This window comes from Talpa europaea (assembly GCF_964194135.1).
Source record: "Talpa europaea genome assembly, chromosome: 4".
Taxonomy (NCBI): domain Eukaryota; kingdom Metazoa; phylum Chordata; class Mammalia; order Eulipotyphla; family Talpidae; genus Talpa; species Talpa europaea.
This window is the reverse complement of record NC_140070.1, coordinates 84,489,628-84,513,998: the sequence shown is the minus strand read 5'-3', so window position 1 is coordinate 84,513,998 and position 24,371 is coordinate 84,489,628. Positions and strand designations below refer to the sequence as shown.

Here is a 24,371-nt window from a genome sequence, read left to right as displayed (position 1 = left end):
TTCATAGTTTACAGTAACTTAAGTTTACATAAACTTAACCCAAGGCAGATTACCTAGCAGCAGCAAATAAGGAAAACATGAATATTATTCATTAGGAGGACAAAGCAAAACTGGTCTAGGGACAAAATAGCAAATGAATTTATAATCTGTTACTCTTACTTGGTTTAAAAAATAATGATTCACTTACTATAAAAGATTAACTATCAGCTACGTGGTGGATCATAAAACATGACCACAAGTTCTCCCCAACTATGTACGCATGCCTCTCTCACTAAGCTGCTACTCTCATCTAGAGGTGGGATCTATTTCTTCACCTTGCTAAATTTGGGCTAACATTGTGTTGCTTGGACCAACACAGTGTCAGATTTATTTTTAAGGGGTTTGAGCTAAAGGATGAAAAGGCTTTACAATTCTTTGTCTCATCTGCTTAGACACTAGCTTGAACGTTTCTAGTGTGTTGGTAGAAGTGAGGCCTTACTTACAGAGCAGAGGTGACTCCTCCTTGCTGAGACACCCCCCTACATCAACAACCTGACAGTAAACAATATGCAGTTGAACAGCCATTCACAGAAGTGATCCCACGTGAGACTGACAAGAAAAAAAAATGCTAGCTGAGCCTAGTCTAAATTGTTGACCAACAGAATTATATTTATAAATTATATATAAAATGGAATTATCACTATTTGAAGTCATTGACTTTGTTACATAGCAATAGATAATCTGGGAAAACTACAAAGATAATTAGTTAAATACATGGACAACAACATTGAGAATTCAAATATCACTATGGGAGTAATCAACTGATTACCGCACACTAGAAGAACTTACAGTATGACATAAACAAATCATATAATCTAATTTATGGCCTTAGTTCACATCTTACTTTCCACCAAGGTAGAGCACACATGATCTCTTGGGCAGCATTACTGAGTGTGTGACATTATAAAGCAATCATAGAACATAAGCAAACTTTTCCTTCATTGTAAGAGAGAAATTCAGAATTGTACTCATTTTTTTTATTTTAACTTAATCCCCAGATTGCATTTTGAATAAGAGCCAGCTATCTTTAATATATTCACATTAAACTATAAAACTCTGAATAAACTTCATGTTTGGAAAATGATTATGGAAGTTGGCAGACTTCTAAGATGGCCTGCAATGATCCCTGAAACCTGGTATGCACATCCTTGTGTGATCTTCTTCCATTCAGGGGGAATGGAAGAGTATATTATACTTATAACCAAGAGAATATAACAAAGGTAATATGATGTCACTTCTAGATCAGATTACATAAATTGTGACTTCTGGCTTGTTGGCAGACTCTCTTGCTATCTTAGGGCAATAAGCTACTGCTTTGGAGAGGTGTACTTGGGAAGGATTCTGAGAGTCAACAGGCAATGAGAAATTAAGATCTTCAGTGCAATAACCCTCAAAGGACTGAATCATGACAGAAACCACACAAAGGAGCTTGGAAATGCATCTTTACCTAATTGAGCCCTTATATATATATATATATGTTCACAGTCCGAGCTGACACCTTGACTTCAACCTTGTGAGGATAATGCAGGAACAGAGCCTGCATTCCTGACTCAGTTAAACTGCAAGACAGTAAATATGCTTGTTTTAAGTTTTAGGGTAATTTGTTATGTTCATGAGGAATATGTTCCAAGATCCATGGCTGATGATTGAAACTACTGAACCAAACTCAATATATACTCTTCCTTTCTATATATACATACCAATGATAGAATTTAATTTATAAATTAGTAAGATATTAACAACATAAAAATAAAAAAATGCATTTATACTATAATGACAGTTATGTAATCTTTTTCTTTTCCTCACTCGCAAAGTATCAGATTGTGTGTAATATTTTAGATCTTAGTTGACATCAAGTAACAAACTGTGGAAAGTGAAATCACAGATTGGCGGTGGAGGTGAAATATCCTATAGTAACACAGGAATAAAAATTATTATTGTTAAATAATATCTGATGCCTTCCTTTTGTTTCTTAGCCCTAAAATAGGTATCTTTTTTTTTTTTTTCTATATAAGACATACTTGTCTTTCCCTATCTCCTTGGAGTAATTTTTTTGAAAGCAGGTTTCAAGATTTTTTCATATCATCAAATATTTAAGCAAAGCACAAATTAGGAAAAAAAAAGCCTGAAGGAATAAAGTTTGAAAAATTAATAAATTCTTTGTAAGTTATAAAAAAAACTTCAAAATTGCTTTTTATATAAGCTAAATATAAAATAAAATGTCATTCTTCTTAGACATCTCAGTTGAATATACACCTCACTGTATTTAACCCAATAGTCACATTTCTACCCTTTTTCAGTGTCTATTATATGACCGGTCCTCAATATGCGTCATCTCTAATCCTTACATTAATCCTGCAAGTTAGCTCTTATTATCATGAGTACATTTTATAGATAAACAGGCCAGATTTCTAAAAGATTACTAAATTGCTGAAGGTCACAAAACAAATTAGTAGGAAAGCTGTGATTTAAGCCTGAGTCTGTTAGCCTTTAGTCTGTGTCTTTTTTTATTTATAAGACAATGTCATGGACAATGGATAAAGTCCATCTTTCATTAAATCATTTGATTTAGAAAGTTAAGAAAGGCTTGAGAATAAAGCACAAAGTCTTGCCAGAATCTGCTGCTGATCCTATTTTCAATCTATTGGTTGAACAATGAGTTTCCAAAAATAGAAAAGAAAATCTGACAACTACCATTCTTTTAATAAATTTGTTTAATTTATGGATAAGAACAAACTTTACATTCAATATAACCATCTTACCTATATATGGAGAAAACAGACCATAAATGCAAGCTTTTCCTTATAAAAAGTGAATTGTGAAACTAATTCTGGAATACCCACCTACATTTCTCATTGTTATGTTGCAAGAAAATAGATGATAGTTGTAGAAGAGGGACAAAAGATAAAGGAGATAACACTTCCTAAAGATAACTAAAAAATACTAGACTCTAGAAAGGAGAGACAAAGGTGGCTGAGCAATGGCAGGGGAATTAGGAGAGGCACATCAGGTAAGCATTTTGCCTTGCACATCATGGAGTACAACTGTGACCTCAAACAAGATGGCAATAACAGAACCAAATGTTAGGTCAAATAAATCACTGGTTTGACATTCACTTTCTATATTCTTTCTGTTGTCCTTTTGACTTTCTTTTACCTGCAGATGATTGCTGAGAAACCAACAGTTAAAACTTCCTGGACTATTCCAGAAAGAGAAAAAATATGGTGACACTAAGCCAGAAGAGAAGGCTGATAGTAGAGGCAATAATGAGTTTTGTACAGATAAAGGGATAGAATATGAATGACAGGGAGATATTATGCATTTCCATTCAGACTAGGTAAAAGGGGAAGGTCAAATATAAGAAGTGGGCCCTGTGGGCTTAGAGACACAAGAATGATTATTTTCAATGGAATAATGCTTCAAAATTATAGATACTCTGCTGGGAAAATTTTTCTTATAATGGTTTAGGTTCAGTACTGCCCTGAAAAAGGGATAGCCTTTCAATGACCTTTTTCAGTCCATGATTAAAATTCAGTTTACAAGTTTTCTCATTATCTCTCAAGATATGTGTAAAATAATGATTCTACTCTAATCTGACTTGGCTCTTTTAGCCTAAGATTTTCTGTTTTACCGTCCTCTGGCCACAGTATTTCATTTTATGATGCAAAAAGTCAAAGGAGATAGATGATTTTGATAGTCTCCTATGCAACAGAGCTGCTCACTTCATTTAAATGTAAATGTACATTTTCATGGAAATTCATACCTGTATTGATTAACAAAGATAAGCTGCCTCTATTAAATAGAATTGTGATACACACAAAAAAAAAAGTACTAGAAAACGAAGTTAAATAAGCAGTAAAATGTATAGTGAAAGAGAGAATTTTAAGAAAAAAAATATACCCTACTCTATACCTATTTCATGCCAGGAAAAAAAAAAAGAATATATAGATAGCCTAGATATTGGGTAAATTTAATTTTCTAAGGACTTGTCGCATACTGTTTGGGTGGTTATAAAGTTGAAAATACCAGAACAAAGGTTGTGGAAGACAGGTTGAATACATATGTCTTTAATGAATATAGTGACTTATATGAGAAAGTTAATTAGCACAGTACCTTTTATAAGTAGATACTAGCTATCTAATAAACATTTTTCAGTGACACCTTAAGAAATGTCATGGGTTAGGTGTGATAGCATTTTCCATGCTCTTTTCTTTCTTAAAAGTTTAATGTGGTTATATTTAAGTTTGAATAACTAAAGAAATATATAATGTTTATAGATTGTTTCCCAATTAGAAACCTGAAAAGCATCCCTAACTATTTCTTCATTACAAACATGCAGATCTTACAGATTTTTCCTCAGCAATGAACTGTTAGCCTTGGGATCTCTCGCTCCCGCTCTCAATTTCTTAATCTGACATAAAAATATCTTTCATCTCACAATTATCAAGACCTGATGATGCCTGTCTCTCCCATCTTCCCAACCCATCCCACCTCAATCCAGCACCTGTACTGCCATTTTGTATCATTTAATTTCACTTTCAAGAAAAAGAACTAATGACACAGCTGAGAAAATGGAGGCCAGAAGAAACAATCAAATAGGTAAAGAAAAATAGAGGACATGAGGCAACCTAAGGAAAATACTTAGTTAAAAGTTGGGCAAGTAGCCAGTTGATTCTCTGCATTCATCTTTAGTTTGACAGAACAATGCTTTTTCCACACTGCTGCTATGGGAAATGCCCTCACATTCCACTAGGTATAGGAATATGACCTAATGGGGTCAATTGGCAAAGTGCTACTAGACAGAGTCACAAAGAGCAAGTTACAATAGCTTTATCTCATAAAGCATCTTTATGTTTATGATTTTTCTAAAGATGGATTATAAAAGGAGGCTTTAACATATTATCTGAAATTTGAAATAGTCAAAGATGAATAATAAAATAAGTAGACAATGATGTAAAGGGATGACTATATGGTTTATATAGACTGTTAAAAGAGAAGAAGACCATTAAATCTGTTATATTTTAGACAGAATAGGGATAATATATTACTATAGTGTCATTAATTGTTATTGCTTGCTTTGATAGTATCTGTTATACTTTTTTTTGGGCAAAATGTATTTTAGTTGAAAAAAATTCCCAACACTAAAGAAAAATTCATTTCCTTTGTTTTTCAGATACTTGATTTTATCTCTTGACATTACAATTGCAGACATGGACATTTAATATATGCACAAAGGGCTACAGTAGAAAATTTTCATACTATATCTTTTTAAGTACTGAACACTGAAGTATAAAAGGACATATCACTTTTTCTCCAAGGCTAGAAAAAATTGCCAAATATAGGGTGCAATGGAATTATTCATCCTCCTCTCTTCCCTATTCTTCACTGTCTTAATAAAATGAACCCCAAAACTAAATGAATATAATGCATTCAATTTCAATTAGGTTTTTAATGTCTGTCGACATGCTTTATGTTCAACAGGAGAGGATAAAAAACCTGGTTTCATTCCAGGTACTTAATCTTTCTTATAAGATAGCCTCTTTGGCTGAAAGCATGAGGAGTAAATGTATAGGGCCCTTGTGTCAGCTTACAAAGGTACGCCTGGCCATGTAGGTGAGATGATCCATTGTGAATGGGAAACAAGTGATGTCAGGAGGGACTCTCTACAGATGTCCCTGGATTTCTTGAATTACTCCCTGTTCTTTATGTTACCTGGGAAACACTCAGCTTATTGAGTGTAGTGTAACTTTAGAAGGGTTCTACTGTTTATTTAATGCTCTGCTATTACTATCTTGAAAGTCATAATATTTTAACAAGTGACTATACATTTTCATTTTTCACTGGTCAACTGTGAATTATGTAGCTGGTTCTACAAAAAAGATCTCTGAAAGGGACAAAGGATGATCTGTTTCTTTTGCTCTCTGCAAAGACTTGAAATCTGACTGTAATGGTCAGTCTTTGGTATATTCTCTTTTCCCTAAAGGATTAATTACACAGAGCATCTAGAGAAGACTAATAACCCCCCCCACACTGAAATCTAGTCTCCCTTCCCTATTAAGTAATACAATTTCAGTCCTCTTTTTTTTTTTTTTTAGCTATATGACTAGCTTCTCAGTCAGAGATTATATTTTCAGACTCTCTTGCATTTAAATATGTCAATGTGATTGTAAATGTGATGAATGTTTTGCAATTTCCAGTTTACTTCCTTAAAGACAAAGTCAAAAAGATTGAATTCTTTCTTTCTTCCTCTTACAGAATGGAAGGCAGATGTGTTGATGAACCAGCTTTGACAATTCAGTGGAAGACCGTTAAACTTGTTATATTTTAGACAGAATAGGGATAATATATCATTGATTGGAAGCTGATTACAGATATTTACAGTTAGGTATTGACATGCTAGGATAAGGTAAGTGAAGAGCAGAAGGAACTTTGTCCTTAAGAACTTCCAGATGCAAACAACTCTGCCAGCATATAATACTCATCTTGGATCAGGGACTTGGGTCCTTATTCTGGGTCTCTTTATTATATCTGCCTAGCTTCTGCCCTAAGCAATATAGAGAATATATTCATGGGGGCTGATTGACAGAAACTTTGTACCTATGCAGAATAGCTTAATAGTGTTCTGAATATTTGAACACTTTACACAGAGAAAATTACTAATTTGCACTAAAATTATACAAACCTATATTGAGCCTAATTTTATCTATACCAATTCTTAAACTACTTCTGGATCTTGCAGTGCCTCAAGGTCATCATATCAATACCAATTATAGATTATTTCTATAAATGTTGGGGCTTGAGTAAATCCATAATAACATGATAATCTCCTGAAGTTGCATTTTCAAAATAAATTCCTGATTCACTCTATTTTCACTGTAATTTATTTCCATCCTGAAAAGAGACTATGGGCTGTTAAAAATAACTTTTGTTAATGTTCTCATTGATTGGAAGCTGATTACAGGTATTTACAGTAGTTTAAAAAGAATATATAATTTTATTTCTCATTTCTTAAAAATTTTCAACAACTAAAACTGCTAATATTTAAAATATTTTAATAACCCAGTTATAAAATCATTAAGGAATCATATCTTCAAAAGTACAGATTTCATATTTACCTGCCCCAATGACTCTCTCAATTCGAATTCTTGAAGGATCAATTTCTTTCGCAAACTCATGCACTGCTAGGGATGGGTCTTCATATGTATCTGGATCTATGTAAGTTTTAATTCCTGGGAAACGTACTGCAACAAAATAAAGTACATTTAGTTTAGATGTATTTTAGTGATTACACACCCTGTGAATATTTAAAGAGTGAATACAGAAGTAGTCATTTTGTTAATTACCTAAAATCAGGTCTCTCCTCTTCTTGTCCCTGTCCCTACATACCATTCCCCATATAGTTTTGAATACGTGAAATCCAAATTTCATTTATAAAACTGTTAATGTAAAATGACTTACTAGTTTCAGAAAGAGTGAGTTGACAGGTTCCAGAAAATACTGTTTTATTATATTTCTGTAAAGTTTAATCAGCCGACACAGCTATTAATAACCATAAATTTCACATCTGATTAGCCCAGGCATGGTCAGTCATAGGGGAAAGGAGGCATCAGCCTTCACCCCCAAGACAAACAAGCCCCTCCGAGAGTACCTCCTAGAGCCTTCGTACTCTAAGGAACAGGCTTTCCTGAACTCCTGCCTCAGGTTTGGGCTTTCAGAAGCTTCCCAGCAGTAAACAGATGCCAGATAGGGAAGATCACTATGGGTAATGACCGTTTCCAGTGTTTTGGAGAGCTTCAAAGGTCAGAAAGCACATGGTCCTGGAAAGGACACCTCATCTACCTTGGAAGAAAGATGGGAATCAGAGGCTGTTCTCCAGTCATCCCAGGACAGGTTCACCACTGGTTCTTACACTTTAAAAGAGAACTTTGGAGCCCTTGGTGTCATCTTCACAGGTTTAATAAATAGGGGAAACAAGCCAGCAGGGGGATAGCAACATGAGCCCCCTATACCAGGGGGAGGCCTTTTTATCACCTCCCTCCTAGGCACAGGTGTGCACACTTGCACATGCATGCACACACACACATGCTCCAGGTGTCCACAATCAGGCACACATGACCCACACACATGTGTGCCCCATACTCATGTGTGCCCCATACCCATGCAACCTTCTGTGTTAACAGGACATGACCAAGGCCACAGGTGATACCCATAGATACTAGTGGTGTAAAAAGCCTGATGAACTAATTTACCCTACAGAGGCCCGTATCTGGCCGTGGACTGTGTAGCTGCTACCCTTCCTCTGGTGAGGGTGGAATGCTCACAGTCCTGGGGCAGTTAGGATGAGGAATAAGAATTAGTAGGGGGTAAAATATCACTGCTACATTTGTAATGGTGGATGATATTTAGTTCTGTTACTACTTAGATTTTGAAAGTTACACAACACTCAGAATTAAGTGTTTCTGGGTCTCTTTAAAAACATGCTCTTGGAAGAAAATCTCAAAAGCGAACAAACAAAAGAGTGAGTTTAGAGTAGGCGATAAGCCCATTATTAGCAGTAATTTGCATCCTGAATTCTTCAGTGCCTGTTGCCTTCTTTTAATACTATTTGTCCACTGTCTTCTAGTACTGGATATGCACCCATGAGAAGATTAGTATTTTATTCTTAAAATGGCACCAGTAGGGCCTCCCCTGGTGGTGCAAGCGGTTGAGAGCTGGGGTGCGAGGTTGCCCACAGCCTCTGCAGCGCCGGTTCGTTCCCCGGCCGCCAGCAAGGGGCCCACAAAAAAAAAAAAAAAGCACCAGTAAAGAATTTTCCGGGTGTATTTATACCTGACAATGATTCTGAAATGGTTTGCTTTTCTTGACCTCACAAAGTTTAGGCTAGAGGAAAGGAAAATAGATTATCTGTACTTGTAGTTCATATCCACTGGCAACTTAATAGGGGTTGTAATTTTAGATGAGATCAGGTGCCTTCAGGGCAGTATGGCTATAGATGGGAAGTTATAATTTCTGAATGAATTCTATAAACTCAAACCTAGTAGCTCCTGCTAGACAATTAGTGTTACCTAACTGGATATATGGTTATGTTGATATCACTTTAGGACAGAGTAGTGGCAGGAATGAGTACAGTGCAGGATCTCTATGATTCCAGCAGACAGGTGAAGGAGTCCTGGAGCCCTCGGTGGCTTTCCAGGCTTTCTATTGGGATTGGACTGGGTACACAGCAGGCAGGGGTGCTGGGAGGTTGGCAGGCCTCCCAGCCCCCAGCACGTCTTCACTCTACCTGGGCTCTCTGGTGTTCTCTGGTGGCCTTGTTCTCTGCTGCTCTTATGGTTCTACTAGCATCCCTGCGCCGCCGCCCTTATAAGCACAGTATGAGCCCAGGTGTACCCACTTATGCATGCCCACACCCTACTCCTGGTGCCAATCATCAGGCATGCATTCAGGACCACAGGGATCCATCATCAACCCTAATGGCAGGAGGGCAGAAAAGCCTGATACCTTTTACTTACCCTACAGACAGCTAACAGCTACCAGTTATTATCTCTATAAGTTTATATCAACTCAACCATTTAATTACTGAAAGTAATGCATTTTGATATGTATGTAATATGTATTATTGGTTAACATCACTTTTTTTGTAAACACAATATATGTAGTGTGAGAATAAAAACCCAAATTTTGTTCTGATTTTGAATATACGGTTACTTATTTAAGTTACCCATGTCTTCTTAAACATTGGTTTAACTGTCTTCCGCCTCCTTGGCTGTCTTGGTTACCTTTACTGCTTCCTGCTGAGCCCACTTGGTTTAGTTTGTGCTAAATTGCTTGTTGGAAAAGAAAAAAAAATAGCTCAGGAGCATCTTTTCTCACTTCATTTCAGTACTAAACGCATTCTCGTGAATCTTAAGGTTGTTCAGCATAAGTTATCTATCCAGGTGTCTGGATTCAGGTTTTTGCTTCATTACATCCTTTCAGCTCATGCCAGGCCAATGAGACAGGTATTGCCTGTCTGAACTCTCCTTTCACTGCCAGCGCAGTGAGCCTCAAACCCACTGTATAAAAGAACCACCTGGGAAAGCTTGCTAAAAATGCATCTGCTTTGATCCCATCCTGGACATTAAGAACTTCAATAAATGAGGGTGGGAAAATCTGATGCAATGGTTCTAAGACCACTAGATGAGAAATCACTGGAACCTTAGAAAAAGCCCTAAATATGCTTTTAGTTTACAATTTTCTCACTCCAGTGCTTTCCTCTAGAGAGTGGTATAGAAGAAAACTCTCTTATTTCCTTTGCTCAGGTTGAAGTAAAGGAGGAGTTTAAATTAAATAGTTAACCACTTGCCTCACATATTATCTCTATACCGCAGTTAGAGAACATCCCTTTCTTGTTAATTCAGCGTCTCATGACAGAGAACTATCTTGACAAAGTAGTTTGCCATTTAAAGGTAGAGGTGTAGGTGGGTGTTGGGGAGAAGAGGGTGGCAATTATGAAACCATCTATAGTGGTAATTATAGCTTGTTTGGGAAAAGATCCTTCAAATGAATATAACCTTGTAGTCATTGCAAGGATTTCATACATATTCTAATAGTAGAAGAGCTGATTTTCCTTTTTGGTGTTAATGAATTGTAAATTGATTTGTTATATGTTTAAATGACAATTCCTACAAGAAAAATAAAGATTCCTTCATATTTTTATACCTATTGCCCCACTAAGTAGAACCAACCACATTCTGGAGTCATTGTAAGTGGTAAATAAGTAGATATAATCAGTTATCTTGTATTTTTAGCATAACCAGTCTGTTTGCCAGCAAGCAGAATGAGAAAAAAAGTAATGTCATTTAATGAGAAGCAGGTGCAATCTCCATCAACCTGGAAACCAGGTGAAAAGACTTAATGCTGAAAGGTTGGAAGGGAAATTTTTCTGACTTTTTCAACTAAATGGATACAGGTTTAAAATGAACTTCTAAAGTGATGGAACAATATAAAATAAGAGTAACTACTTACAATGCCCATTTTGCAAGTTGTTTCTCCTCTTCTCTTCTGACTTCATTTTGGCCTTTATATACCATTGGCACCTTTTAAAAGACAAAAAAAATCTTATTTTCAGATGGATCAAAGTCAAACCACTTAACCACATGTCACCTGTGACAAAGTTCTTATAAAGATCACTATTAAGAACATCTTTATAACACCTGGAAATACTCAGACTGTGTTTAATATACATCAAATTGGCCCCAGATAAGAATAAAATACACTCAAGGGGGTTGATTTATCCAAATGATATGAATCTTATGGAACTAAAAGGAATTATACTCAGTGAAATAAGCCAGAAGGAAAAAGAAAAATATCAGATGGTTTCACTTATAGCAGGATTATAGGGGAACCCAAAAAGACATCAGTGTAAGAAAATAACAGTACCAAACACAAAAAAACAAAAACGGACAATTATAAATCAGAGACATACTGCAGGGGAGGAGGAGGGAGAGGGATCAGAGGGAGAGAGGAGCACAGGGGATTGAGGTGATGGTGCATGGGTGCATTGGTGAAGGAAACTGCAGGGTAAGGTAAAAAGTATCAGGCTTTTCTGCCCTCCCACCATCAGGATCGATGATGGATCCTTGTGGTCCCGAATGGGTGCCTGATGGCGGGCACCTGGAGTAGGGTGTGGGCCTAGGTAGATGGGATTCACCTGGGCTAAGACTGGGCTTTTAGGGGCAGCGTCGCGGGGTCGCCAGCAGAAGCCAAGAGAAGAGAAGCAGTAGAAGCTGAGAGGCAGAGAAGCAGAACAGAAGCCGAGAGAGAGAACACTGGAGAGCCCACATAGAGTGAAGACTTGCTGGGAGCTGGGAGGCCTGCCAGCCTCCCGGCCCCCCAGCACCCCTTGCCTGCCATGTACCTGGTAAATGCCAATAAAAGCCTGCAAAACCCACTGAGGGCTCCAGGACTCTGACTCCTCCCTTACCCCCGTCTGCTGCATCATAGAAAACCTGCCCTGTGGCTCTGTCCTGCCTTTACAGAAACCCTATGGGGACTAGATCTGAGGGGGTGGGGGGAAGCAAATATTGTTTAAAAACAATGATGTAAAAAATTAAAAAAATATGAATCTTAGAAAATATTTGATCAGCAATAACCATTACACTGTTCCTTATATGACTGTAGTAATTAGTTGGTGAAAAGAATTAAATATGAAAATGAAAAAGTGTTGAGTCAGAATCTCAGAATTTTTAACTGTCTTTTAGTTTTAATGCTAATGAACTTTTTTTTTTTTTTTTTTTGGAAAACAGAGAGGCATGTTCTGTTCTCTCAGGATAATTGTGCTCTGAAGAACAGAGGCAGGTGCTTGTCTCCCCTGACTTATTCAACATGAATAAATTCATCAACATCTATGACTTGACAGTTCATCAAACTGCTAATACTAAATGGTTAAACAGAATATATTTGTGGTACACAAGACAGTCTTTCAATGTGAATTTTGTCTTAAATCCTATGGGAAACTGAGTATTAATTCAGAAATGTCTTGCAGTTTTCACAGAATAACTTCCAACGAATGCTCCCCTACCGCAACGCTTAAGAGACACTTCAAAATGATTTTTTAAAACCTTGTTATTTAAATTAAATTACATGTAGAATATTAACACAGCTTCTGATATCATACATTGCAAACATGGAAACTGAAAGTTGAAAGTAATACAAACTTTTCTTCATCATTAAACTATCTTTTTGAGTGACATTCAAATTCTTCTTCTGGAATCCTAAATAAAAATAACAGTTGAGCCCATCTCTCAAGCTTAGTAGATCGATTTTACTCAGCTTACAATTACTATAGCTGTTAAGTTTGTCATAATTATGTGATAAGGCAATAGTTTTTTCTCCCCCACCCCAAGGCAACAGATTCTTACATTTTAATGAAATGTTTTTCCACATGCTTATGTATGAAGCGCTAGTAAGGCACAGAGCAGGTTTTCTATGATCCAGGCAGATGGGTAAAGGAGGAATCTTGGAGTCCTTGGAGGCTTTTTCAGGCTTTCAATGATCTTTCTGCACCATTTGTAGAGAGGCAGCCCGGAGAGCCAGGGGCCTGCCAGCCTCCGCGGCCCCAGCAAATCTTCACTCTTTCTGGACTCTCCAGTGTTCTTGCGTGGTCTCTACTGCACTGTCCTCTGCCTCCTCTCAGCCTCTGCTGCTGCTGTTATAGGCCCAGCCTCAGCCCAGGTGCGCCCACACCCTACTCTAGGTGCCGCATCAGGCGCACATGTAAGCCCACTGGTGTGAATCTTAGACGCCAATGATGGGAGGGAGGAAAATCCTGACAGTTTCCACTTACCCTACGATGTAGTATCTAAATCATTTTGATAAAATAATCTACAAGGAAATAAAGTCTTAATGCTTGCAAATTTAACATAAAATTATATCCAACTTTGCTATATATAGAATCACTGCTAAAGAAAATATCATTTAAATCTTTTACCACTATCAAATTCAAGATTTTTTTTTTAATTGGGGATAAATGTCACTGATGTTTAAATAAAACCATACTAAGAAAGTTCCCCCAACTTCTCTTTTTTTAAGATTTATTTTATTTATACAAGAACCAGGGTATAGGCCAGATGTGCGGGAGGGTGAAAGGATTCACCAGAGACAGAGCAGGGAACAGAACAGGCCAACTAACTGAAACACATTGGTGAGGGGAGCAGCGGGTGAGACAGGAGAGGTCTGCTGCGCTGTGTGGGTTGCTCTGTGGCCGGCAGGGATCATGGTCACAGCCTCACAGCGCTGTGCTCAATGGCCTGAGCCCCCAGGGAGGCCCTCCCCCAACTTCTTCAAAGGAAGTTTCAAGGAAGAAAAAATCTTTCTGAATCATATTAACTACCATACATTCAAATTAAATAATCACAATATCCAATTTGTCTTTGGAATTAAGATCACCTTATAGGACCCCATAATACTTTATAGCTAAATAATCTTTTGGGGTTCTGTACTGATTGGCTCTACATTATGTGTAACCCTGTAATCAAGAGTATTATCAAGATACTAATGCTTCCAAATTCACAATGCACGAGCAGCAATTTATTATAAATGGCAAGAAAAAACAGTAGGGTTTTCTACTTAATATTTTCTAATGAGGTTTAGTTAAGTGTTAGTATTTTTAATTTTTTGAACCTCACCAATTTGACATTGTGACTGTGTGTTGCACTCAAATGTTTTTTTCTCTTCTTTCCTCTTTTTCCAATCTTAAACCTTTAAGATCCATACTTAAAATTTCCTTTTTGCTTTCCTTTCCTAGCTATCATTGTTTACTTATCCCTTTTTTTGTAAGATAATCTCAGAAAAGACTATCGACTTTTTTTTTTTTTAATAGGAAATAAGCTTGGATCTCTACCAGAGGTAAAGTGATTTTAAATAAGCAGGTGCAGTCATGCCTCGCTAGTGATTAAGGTTTTGGTAGGCCACGTTTGATATTGTAGCCTGTGGTATTGGATATTTTGTTTTCAGCCTAATGGCTAGATGCTTTGGAGATACAAAATTTGTTTTCCATTCACTGTAAAAGATGGTTGTAGCGAAGCGATTATGATAGCAGAAAGTTGTCAGAGGTTCTTTCTAGGCATGAAAGGTATACAGGGAGAGAGAAACAGGAGATGCTGAGCACAAAATCTGTTAGTGGCATCAAGGTATGCCCAAGCAAGTGCGTATTACCAGGATTAATTTATCATTATTTCCTGCATACTATCATATCTATTTCTTTCTTATCATTATAGTCAGCATTCTTTTATCAGTTAATCAGTTTTCCAAAACAGGAGACTCTGAGACATGCTTTACTAATTACAACAGCAATGCTATCCCTATTTATATGCAGGAAAATTTTAAGAAAGCATGGGCATAATCATATTCTTTTTCTAATTTGTCATAAGGAAATCATTTTAACTAAAGCATATTAGAATATTCCTGTTTCTTTGATCCTTGATAAGTTCTGTAAAAATGGGTTTGTTACAACGGAATCTGATACATCCTTATAGGTAGCAGTTACTTTTTATTAAGGACCCACATTTCCTAAGTGTATCTAAGTATTGTCATTTTATTGATCTACACCTTTAGTCATCTATCAACACTGTAGGTAATTTTTCATACATGTATATGCTCTGTAATTTTTAATGAATTTGAACAAAAATATTGTTTGTAAGTACAGTTTAAAAATAAAAATAAACAAAAACCAAACAGTGTTTATAGTTTAGTGAACTATTGCCCCAGGAGGTAGCTATTTGTTATCTTTGCTCATTATCAGATGTCAGGGTACAGAGGCTGTACTATGGCTGGAGTCAGCACGGATTTGTATTATTTGGGCATTCTTATTGCAGTTTTAAATCATAACATTGGTATTTTGCTGTATGTGTTTGTTTCAGATTATCAAGAAAAGTCTTGAAGTATTTGTTTGAGCCCTTACCGATAATCTCGAAAAAGTATTTTTCCCTGTAAGGAATAAAATATGATCTGAAGATATATATAATTTCTGATAATGCCTGGGTCAAACATCAAGGGTAAAATAATAAAGAATGCTTATTTGTTTAAATACATATTATTTTCTTACATCTCTGCATCGTTAGTACCTGGATCACGGTAAAAATTCAATATATTTAAAAATCAACAAAAGGTGTTAATACATTTTCATACCAAATCTTTGTAAAAACAGAAATCCAAGGTTTGGATGGGTATAGAATTTTGACCAGTTTTTAAACCTTCACATCTAGGTGTTCTGTTATGTTAAACTTTCATTTGTATTCAAAGTAGAGAAATAATCCAATTCTTAAAATCAATTAATAAAATTCAAATCTGTGCACTTATAACACTTAATGGATAAAAATTACATATTTCTAAAACACAAAGTTGATAAAGAACTTTTATATAAATTGTTCAGTCTATTTGTTAAATTATTTTTTCCCCAAGATAAATCCCTTTCATGTTGTAATTTTATTGTAGTAAAGGAAAAACTGAGAAGTAACTTCATGAATAAGAATTTATCATACTTAGCTTTTAAACTATTTTTACCAAGTGTTTGGTTGATCTCATTTTCAGGGACCTGTTGATAAAGAGAATCAGCCAACCATGGTGTTTTCACCAACATATAAATTTCATGTCTGAGCAGATCTGCCCTGATCCATTCTTCTCTGAGCTGTGCATTTTGTTCCATTCAAAAGCAGTTGACTACACAGTATATAAAAAGAATAATTAATCACAAATCTTGGAACTAATCTATGTTTCAGTTACCTCCCAGTGATTAAGAAGAACAAAGTAAGAATGACGAGGAGAGTGAATCCCCCAACAGCCGCCGTAGCTATCACGAGAATCTGCCCCTGTTCTGCTGCCATGTCCGAAGCTGAAACACAGATACAATATTAAAATTTCCCTGGGTGACATTTCATTATCAACATTGTCTTACAATTTAGTATGTGCCTGAAAATACGGTGATGAAATCCAGTGAAATTCTTACTACATTCGCCCTTTATTTCCTATGTAGAAAGCAAACCCATAATAAGGTCATAGGAGAGTTGACTGAGGTCATAACACACAGCATAACCTTTTCCACATTTTTACAGAAATACCAAAAACACAGATGGACTCCTTGTATCCCACCTTTTAAGATTATGCATGTGTTGTTAAATTAAAAAAAAAAAACTGATGGAGTAAAACATTTCTGTAATTGCTGATTTATTTCCTTAAACACTTTGTCAACAGACCAGGCTTCACACTGTTTTGGTATGTTTCCACAAAGTAAAAAGACTATTATGTAATTTCTTTTAAGAATGACCTTCTTTATATTTCATAGAGCTACACTACAATCAAACACTACAGTTTTAAATTTCCACCTGCACAGCACAAGGGTGTGCTGACATGTTAGTAGGTACAAAGATGTTTGACCTATATAGTTTTTAAAATGCATTTAAAAGCTTCCTTTTATAAATAAAGACTAGATAGCATATAGTAAAGACATATTACTCCTCTCATTAAAAAAAAAAACAAAACAGTATCATAAAACTGCTTAGGAATGTTTTGAAATTCCAGGAATCTTTGGAAATATATTAGATCAACGAATTCATTAGTACTTAGAGTTTTCTACATAACTGAAATTCTAGTCAGATAAAATTTCTTTTAGATGTAATAATGGGTAATTGCTTAATAATAGCAGCAAGGGACTAAAGTTCAGAGAAGTTAAAGAACTTGTCTCAGCTCATACATAACAACCATGAGAATTCAAGCTTTGTGGTCTTGATTCATTGCTCCTTTGACAAGAAATATTAAAAAAAAAAAAAGAAAGAAGGAAGGCAGGAAGGAAGGCAGGAAGAAAGGCAGGAAGGGAGGAGAAACAAGCAAGCAAACGGATGGAGGAAGGAAGGAAGGGAGGGAGGGAAGGAGAAACAAGCAAGCAAATGGAACCACCCAAGTCTGGGAAAACCAAAACAGCATGGGGAGGCATCTCCAGGCAGGCACCAGTGTGCCCAGGCATGCCCACAACTGTCCACCTCCAGGAAAAAATGGAAACAAAGCCTGCCCTCTGAAAATTGCCCAGAAGTGAAATTCACTAGCCAAACCCTTCACCGATTTTGTAGATTATTGCTCCAGCTAGAACTTTACTTCTTTCTGTTCTAATTTCCATACAGGACATGAATGTCAAACTGCCTTTTGTAGTGTAGAGAAGCCCTCCTCAGCCCTGGGGTTAAGGGAATCTTGGGTCCGTGTCTTTATGGCTATTGTCCCTGTGTTCCAAATAATGGTCTCTTTGGGTTTGGCCCCTATATCTCACAGTAATGATTCAGTTAATTATCAAGATTCTAAAATATCAAATTATTCAACTCCTTTAATGTCTCTTAACTTGACTAACCTTAAATTTTATTTTGATTACTGTAAATAATCTATTAACTTAATCAGTTATAAGCACCAAACTAAAACAGAGAAAATATAATTGAAAAACAAAGAGCTTAATTCTCTACCATAATAATTTATTTAACTTGAGTACTTTAAGGCTTCCACAGAAGTACATCTTTTCTGGGAATCAAGTATGCAGTACACTATGTACAAATTTATATCTAGCTCTGTAACTTCTTCATAAAAATGACATCTACTAGAGAATATCTGAATCTTAAACGCTATTGTTGAGTCAGTAAGAAACCAATCAAAGCATTTAAAAGGCTTTTAAAGAAGCACTAATATAAATAAAAACAACAGTCACTTATGTCAGTTTTTGCTAAAATATTTTTACTAAAACTTGGAATAAGAGTTTAGTCGTTCTGATTTAATCAGGACATTTACAGGTGATCTATTACAATGCTGGGTTTAGGCTCACAATCTGTGCAAGTTAAATAGTTATATCTTATTCAATAAATAATGTACTGAAAATTATTTATTAGGTTCTTACTGAATTTGCTAACATTCAAAATAGCACTGATACAATAGGAATTAAGGTATGTTCTAAAATGTCACATTTGTGCATCAAAAGTTATTGAGTGAAATTGTCATGAATAGATGTTATAGAAAACAAAACTAACTTCCTGAAGATAAAGAAGATGACGTTTTAAAAAAGTTATCTACTTAGCTTATATGTTAAACATTATAGTTTGAGTTTAAGCCTGGAGCATATCTTTTTACAGTAGCCAGGTAGCAAGTAATTTATTGATATCATGTCTTCAAAGTTCAGATGAAGGTAGAGATTATATAATTGGGTGCCTTCTGAAAATCAAATTTCCTCGTTAGAGAAAATTGTGCTGTATAATGAACAGATTCCTGAAGAGATGGAAATGGATATCATATGTTAATCTGAGGCTGATTCTGCCTTCCATTTGACTTATCTGATGAAGGGCTTCTCTGCCACCACCTGGAAACACTGAGGGCTCCTCTGTCCTCTCAGAAGTTCTGGGATACTAAGGGCCAGTTCTTCAGTGTTTATCTCTAGAACATGCAGGGGCCCCCTTGTTTGAGACATGGCCTAAAGTGATAATAAAAATAATCACTTTCTATAAAGCACTTTCTATAGTCCAGAAATTAGATAAAAGAATTTTGGGGAGCCTCCTTGGTGGTACAAAGGGTTATTAAGACACAACCTATGATACTATCTGCAGCCACTGCAGCACCAGTGCGATCCCCGGCCAGAGAGGTGAGCCGCATGACGCAGCAGACCTCTTCTGTCTTGACCGCTGCTCCCATCAGCACACTATTTCAGTCAGTCTGCCTGTTCTTTTCCTCACCCTGTCTCTGGTGACTCCTCTTACCCACCCCCCTCTGGCCTGTACCCCAGTTCTTGTATGCATAAATAAATAAATCTTTAAAAAAAAGAAATTTGGGTTGTTTGACTTAAATAATTGCTTAGCAAACAGCCCATATACAAATCTATCTCCTTTTTCACACTGGTGATTACATATTTATGAACTTTGCTTCAATTAAAATTTTAACTGGATAATAGAATATTAAGTTGTACCATTTTGAAAAGTGCATATTCCTTTATAATTATTTTCTTAAATTTCTGTATTAGGAATCCTAAGACACTCTTCTGTGGATAATAAAAAATAATGTAATATGTAAGTCATTTAAAAGTGAGAGTATGTAATGTGATGTACCATAATACTAGAGTAAAATGTGTGGATGATGGGTCTGGGATGACTATGAAAACATTGTGAACAAAATCATCATCATCATCATCATCATCATCATCATCACCACCACCAACACCACCACCACTACTATTTATTTTATAGTAAAATATCCTCTAGCATTATGTTAATGTTTTAAATTTATTATAAAATTTACCTGCATGACAGCCTTAATACGTAGGCATTATTATTATTCCTACTCTAAGTGGTTATATTACTTGTTAAGGTTACATAAACACTTTGTAGTCAGGAAAGCTGCCAATCCTATCCTGACATGTCAGGCTCCAAACTCACCCTATTGCCAGTATCATACACCACGGTTTTCATGAGCACAAAAATGGCTAGCTCCAGCTTTTTTCTGTGTCCTAGAACAATCATATCCTTGTTGACCTTGATTTCATGTCTACAAAATGAGAATGTTCAATTAAATAATCTCATCACAATTTTCATTGCAAGTTTACCATGTTATGTTATCCATTAAGGCTACCAAATAATGGGAAGAAAAGATTTGCCACATGGAAATTAGAGGGGCACTCAGGACCTGTGCTGTAAGTCTGTCTGGATGAGGGTAGTTTTTGCCTTTTTAACATATTAGTGTTGGTCAACACACAGTTCTGATGGTTCTCTTAGGATAAAGTCCAGAGCCCTAAACTTTGTTGATAAGGCTCTCTACAAATGGCTCTAGTATACATCTCCAGATTCACCTTTCATTATTCTATAATCACACTGAATTTCTTCCAGTTTCTCTTTTAAAAATTTGAGAATTGGCATATAACATTATATTACCTTCAAATGTTCAGCATAATCGCTTACTTATTTTTGTTATGTAAGGATCTCCACAATAAGTCCAGTTAACATCCATCACCACACACAGTTAAATTATTTTCTTCTTGGGATGAGAAATTTCAGGATTTACTCTTTTAATAACTTTCAAAATAAAATATAGTATAATTAAGTACATATAGTGCATTCAGTACATTATATTTCATGACTTATTTTACCACTGGAACTTTGTAGTTTTTGGCAATAGAGTGGGTTTAGAGCCTTTGTAGTTTTTGACCTTCCTCCTCACCTCCCTTTACTCCTACCAATTTCTTCCCGTGTCCATGAGTTTGGTTTTGTTTGTTTAGATTCTACATTAAAGGAGAACATTCTTTGTCTTTGTTTACTTCATTTAGCATATACCCTGAAAACCCATCAGTGCTGTAAATTCCAAGATTTCCTTTTTACTTATGGCTGAAAAATATTCCAAAATATATAAAATGGAGTATTAATGAATGTTTTATATATGTGTACATATTAGTGTATATATAGGTATATATACAACATTTATCATTCATAGAAGGGCAAAAGTCGCTTCTGTATCTTGGCTTTTGCAGATAATGCAGCAAAAAACATGGGGTGCATATATCTTTTCAAGTCGGTGTTTTTGCTTTTTCGTTTTTATGCTGGATCATAAGGCCATTCTATTTTTAATATTTTGAGTAATCTTCACCCTATTTTTATAGTGATTGCACCAATTTATATTTCCACCACCTATACACAAGGGTTCTCTTTTTTCCACATCCTCATCAGCACTTATTTCCTGTCTTTTTGATGACAGCTATTTAAACAGACATGAGGTGATAGCATACTGTAGTTCTGATTTGCATTTCCCTAATGAATACTGATGCTGAGCACCTTTCCTTGTACAGTTGGCCAGTCATCTATCTATCTTATTTGGGTAAATGTATACTCAGATTTGCTACCTAGTTTTAATCGAAGAACACTTAATTTTAAGAGTTCTTTATATATTTTGGATAGTAATCCTTTATCAGATATTTGATTTTCAAATATTCCCTAAATTCAGTAGGTGCCTGTATATTTGTTGATGATTCCTTTGCTGTGTACAGGCTTTGATTTGATATAGTCCCATTTGCCTAATTTTCTTTTGGTGTCAAATCCAAAATATCATCACCAAAACTGTTGTCAAGGAGCTTATTGCCTATGTCTTCTTCTAGAAGTTTTACGGTTTTAGACCTTACATTCAAATCTTTAACTCATATCTGAGTTAATTTTTATGGAGGTTATAAAACAGTGGCACAGTTTCATTCTTTTATAGGTGGCCATACAGTTTTCCCAACATGGTTTATTGAAGAAACTTTCTTCATTGTATACTTTTGGCTCCTTTGTTATAAATTAACATTTATGCATGGATCTATTTTTGGGCTGTATATATATATATTTTTAAAGATTTATTTATTTATTTATACAAGCACTGGATACAGTCAGAAGCACGGGAAGGTGACAGGATTCACCAGAGCAGGGAGCAAAACAGACAGACTGACAGAATACACTGCTGAGGGGATCAGCAGGCATGGCAGGAGAGGTCTGCGCGCCATGTGGGACCCTCACCAGCAGCAGGGGATTGAGCCGGCACTGCAGAGGCTAAGGGTAGCTTCGCAGCCCAGCGCTCAACCGCTACGCCACTGGGGAGGCCCTGGGCTGTATATTTTGTTCCATATTATTTTGAATTCAGGAAAGATGCCTCCTGCTTTGTTGTTCTCAAGATTGCTTTGGATATTCTGGGTCTTTCGTGGTTCTATAGAATTTTTAGGTTTTTAGTCCATGTATGTGAGAAACTCTTTCTCATGGTCATTTCTTATTCAGTCCTCCTACATGAACATCACATCACTTAGGGAGTTTTTATCTGGTTGTTTAGATTTGGTTAGGTTCCCAGACATATGTTTCCAAAGGCTCTTATGCTACTTCTACCATTTTGGTCATGTTTTATTTAAATTACAATTTTGCAATTCTCCTTTTAAATTAGACAGCAAATTCTACTAAGATGGAGACTTAATTTTTACTGTGGTATCTGTAGTGAGTTGAATACTGACATTCTCTTTGCTCCCCTAACCAGCTTCTTCCCCATTCAAAATATTTACAGGTATGTGTAAGTTAAGGATCTAAATCACATTGGATTAACTGGGTGGATCCAAATCCAGTGATAAGTGCCCTTTAAAAAGACCTTATTCCAGTTGATGAATCACCTTTGGCTTCCTTGGCCCTCCCTGGCCTGGTTCCATGGCCTGAGGGTCCCACTTTATTTCTCGTCCTTTTCTCCTCAATAAACTTTTTCTTTCTCAAAACAAAAAATAAAAAAGTAAATAAAAAGACCTAATTCTAATAAAGTAAAAATCAAAATCAATAAGCAAGTATGAACCAGAGACACACTACAGGGAAGGGGGGAGAAGGGAATAGGATCAAAACAAGGGAGGTGGGAATAGTGTGGGGACTATAACCAAGATGAAAATGCATACATTGTGCAAAAATGGAAAATTATGTAAAAAATGTATAAAATAAAATAAAAAAATATAAAAAAAAACACAAAACCAGAAGACAAAGAGAAGACTGTTTCAAGACAGAGACAGAGTTTGGAGTAATCCAGCAACAAGCCAAGGAATGCCTAGTGCCACACAAAGCTGGAAGATTCAAGGAAGGATTCTCTTCTAGAATCACAGGAGAGCATGTGTTTCTGGCCTCTTAACTGTGAGAGAATAAATTTTGTTATTTTAGGCCACCAAGTTTGTGGTTATTTGTTATAGTAACCCCAAGAAACTAATACAGTAAAGCAGGTGATACAGTGGTGAACAAAAAGATAGTTAGTGCCCTCCTGTATTTACAGTTCAGTGAAGAAGATAGGCAACAGATAAATATCTATAAGCGTCAGAATTGTTATAGAAGGGAAACTGCGAGGGGCTCTGGAAGAGAACAGAAAGCTCTCAGTGATTGAGCAGAGTAAGATTTTGGAAAAATAATTGTGTTAAGATGAAGAGGGAGAGTTATTTGGTTAAAAGCCTCAAAGATGATTCATGTAAGTGGACACAAACCATAAAATCATCTGCAAATAGATTCCATAAAATATAGTATAACTACAAATTCCTCTGTTGTGAAAACTTGTCTATAGCACCATCTACTCACTTTTTCTATCTTCATAAGATTGTTTCTAATATGTTTTGTAGGAGAAACATATATATATATATTATATATATATTACATTTACTCATGTAGTTAACATCATAAAGTGCAAGTGTGTCTTTAAACACAATGAAATTCTTGGTGAGAAATTAAATTTATTGGTGACCAGCTGATTGGAAGTTTAATGGAATGAGGCTGTTGTCTTAGAAAAGGATATTATAATGGTATATTTCATTCTGTGGCTTGAGGAAAAGACACTTCCTTAAGAGGAAGCAATTATCCAAAAAGAGTTGCAAAATTGTTACTGAGCAAGGGTTTAGCACCTAGCTAATGACTGGCATAAGTTTAGATGACATTATTAAGTAAGGTTTGCTTTAGATCTTTCTATTTAAAGTGAAAAAGTGAAGTTCTTCACTTGTAATCTAAATACGTCAAAAAAAAAATAGATTTCATGGCTGTATGGAGGTATAGGAGAAAAGCAATTTGGATATTTTTAACCATAGAATTTTCATCTATGAAGGCATATGATTTTTGTCTCTCTGTAATCAAGAATATTCTAGTTTATATTTACATTTCAAAGTAAAATCTGTTATTTGTATTCTGCGTCATTTGTGTGGAATAGCATTGAAGTTCTTTTCTGTTATGAATCTTTTTAAAGTTATTGAAGACAACAGTTACATGATTTTTTTTTGAATAAAGTATTTCTCAAAATGCTTCCCAGTGAAATAAATGGTGGTA

The 24,371-nt window shown here is 35.8% G+C and overlaps 1 protein-coding gene across 4 annotated transcripts in view; it reads right to left on the bottom strand.

Annotated features, from left to right (window-relative positions):
* The window catches only part of EPHA6 (EPH receptor A6), a gene marked incomplete at both ends in the record, with an annotated part of 657,283 nt that overhangs the window by 184,581 nt on the left and 448,331 nt on the right, over window positions 1-24,371 (bottom strand). For all 4 annotated transcript variants that reach the window (XM_084232801.1, XM_084232803.1, XM_084232802.1 and 1 more), the window contains 3 exons: window positions 7,155-7,280; window positions 11,047-11,117; window positions 16,303-16,411. In XM_084232801.1, the coding sequence (XP_084088927.1) occupies window positions 7,155-7,280; window positions 11,047-11,117; window positions 16,303-16,411 (306 nt within the window). The remainder of the gene's footprint in view (window positions 1-7,154; window positions 7,281-11,046; window positions 11,118-16,302; window positions 16,412-24,371) is intronic.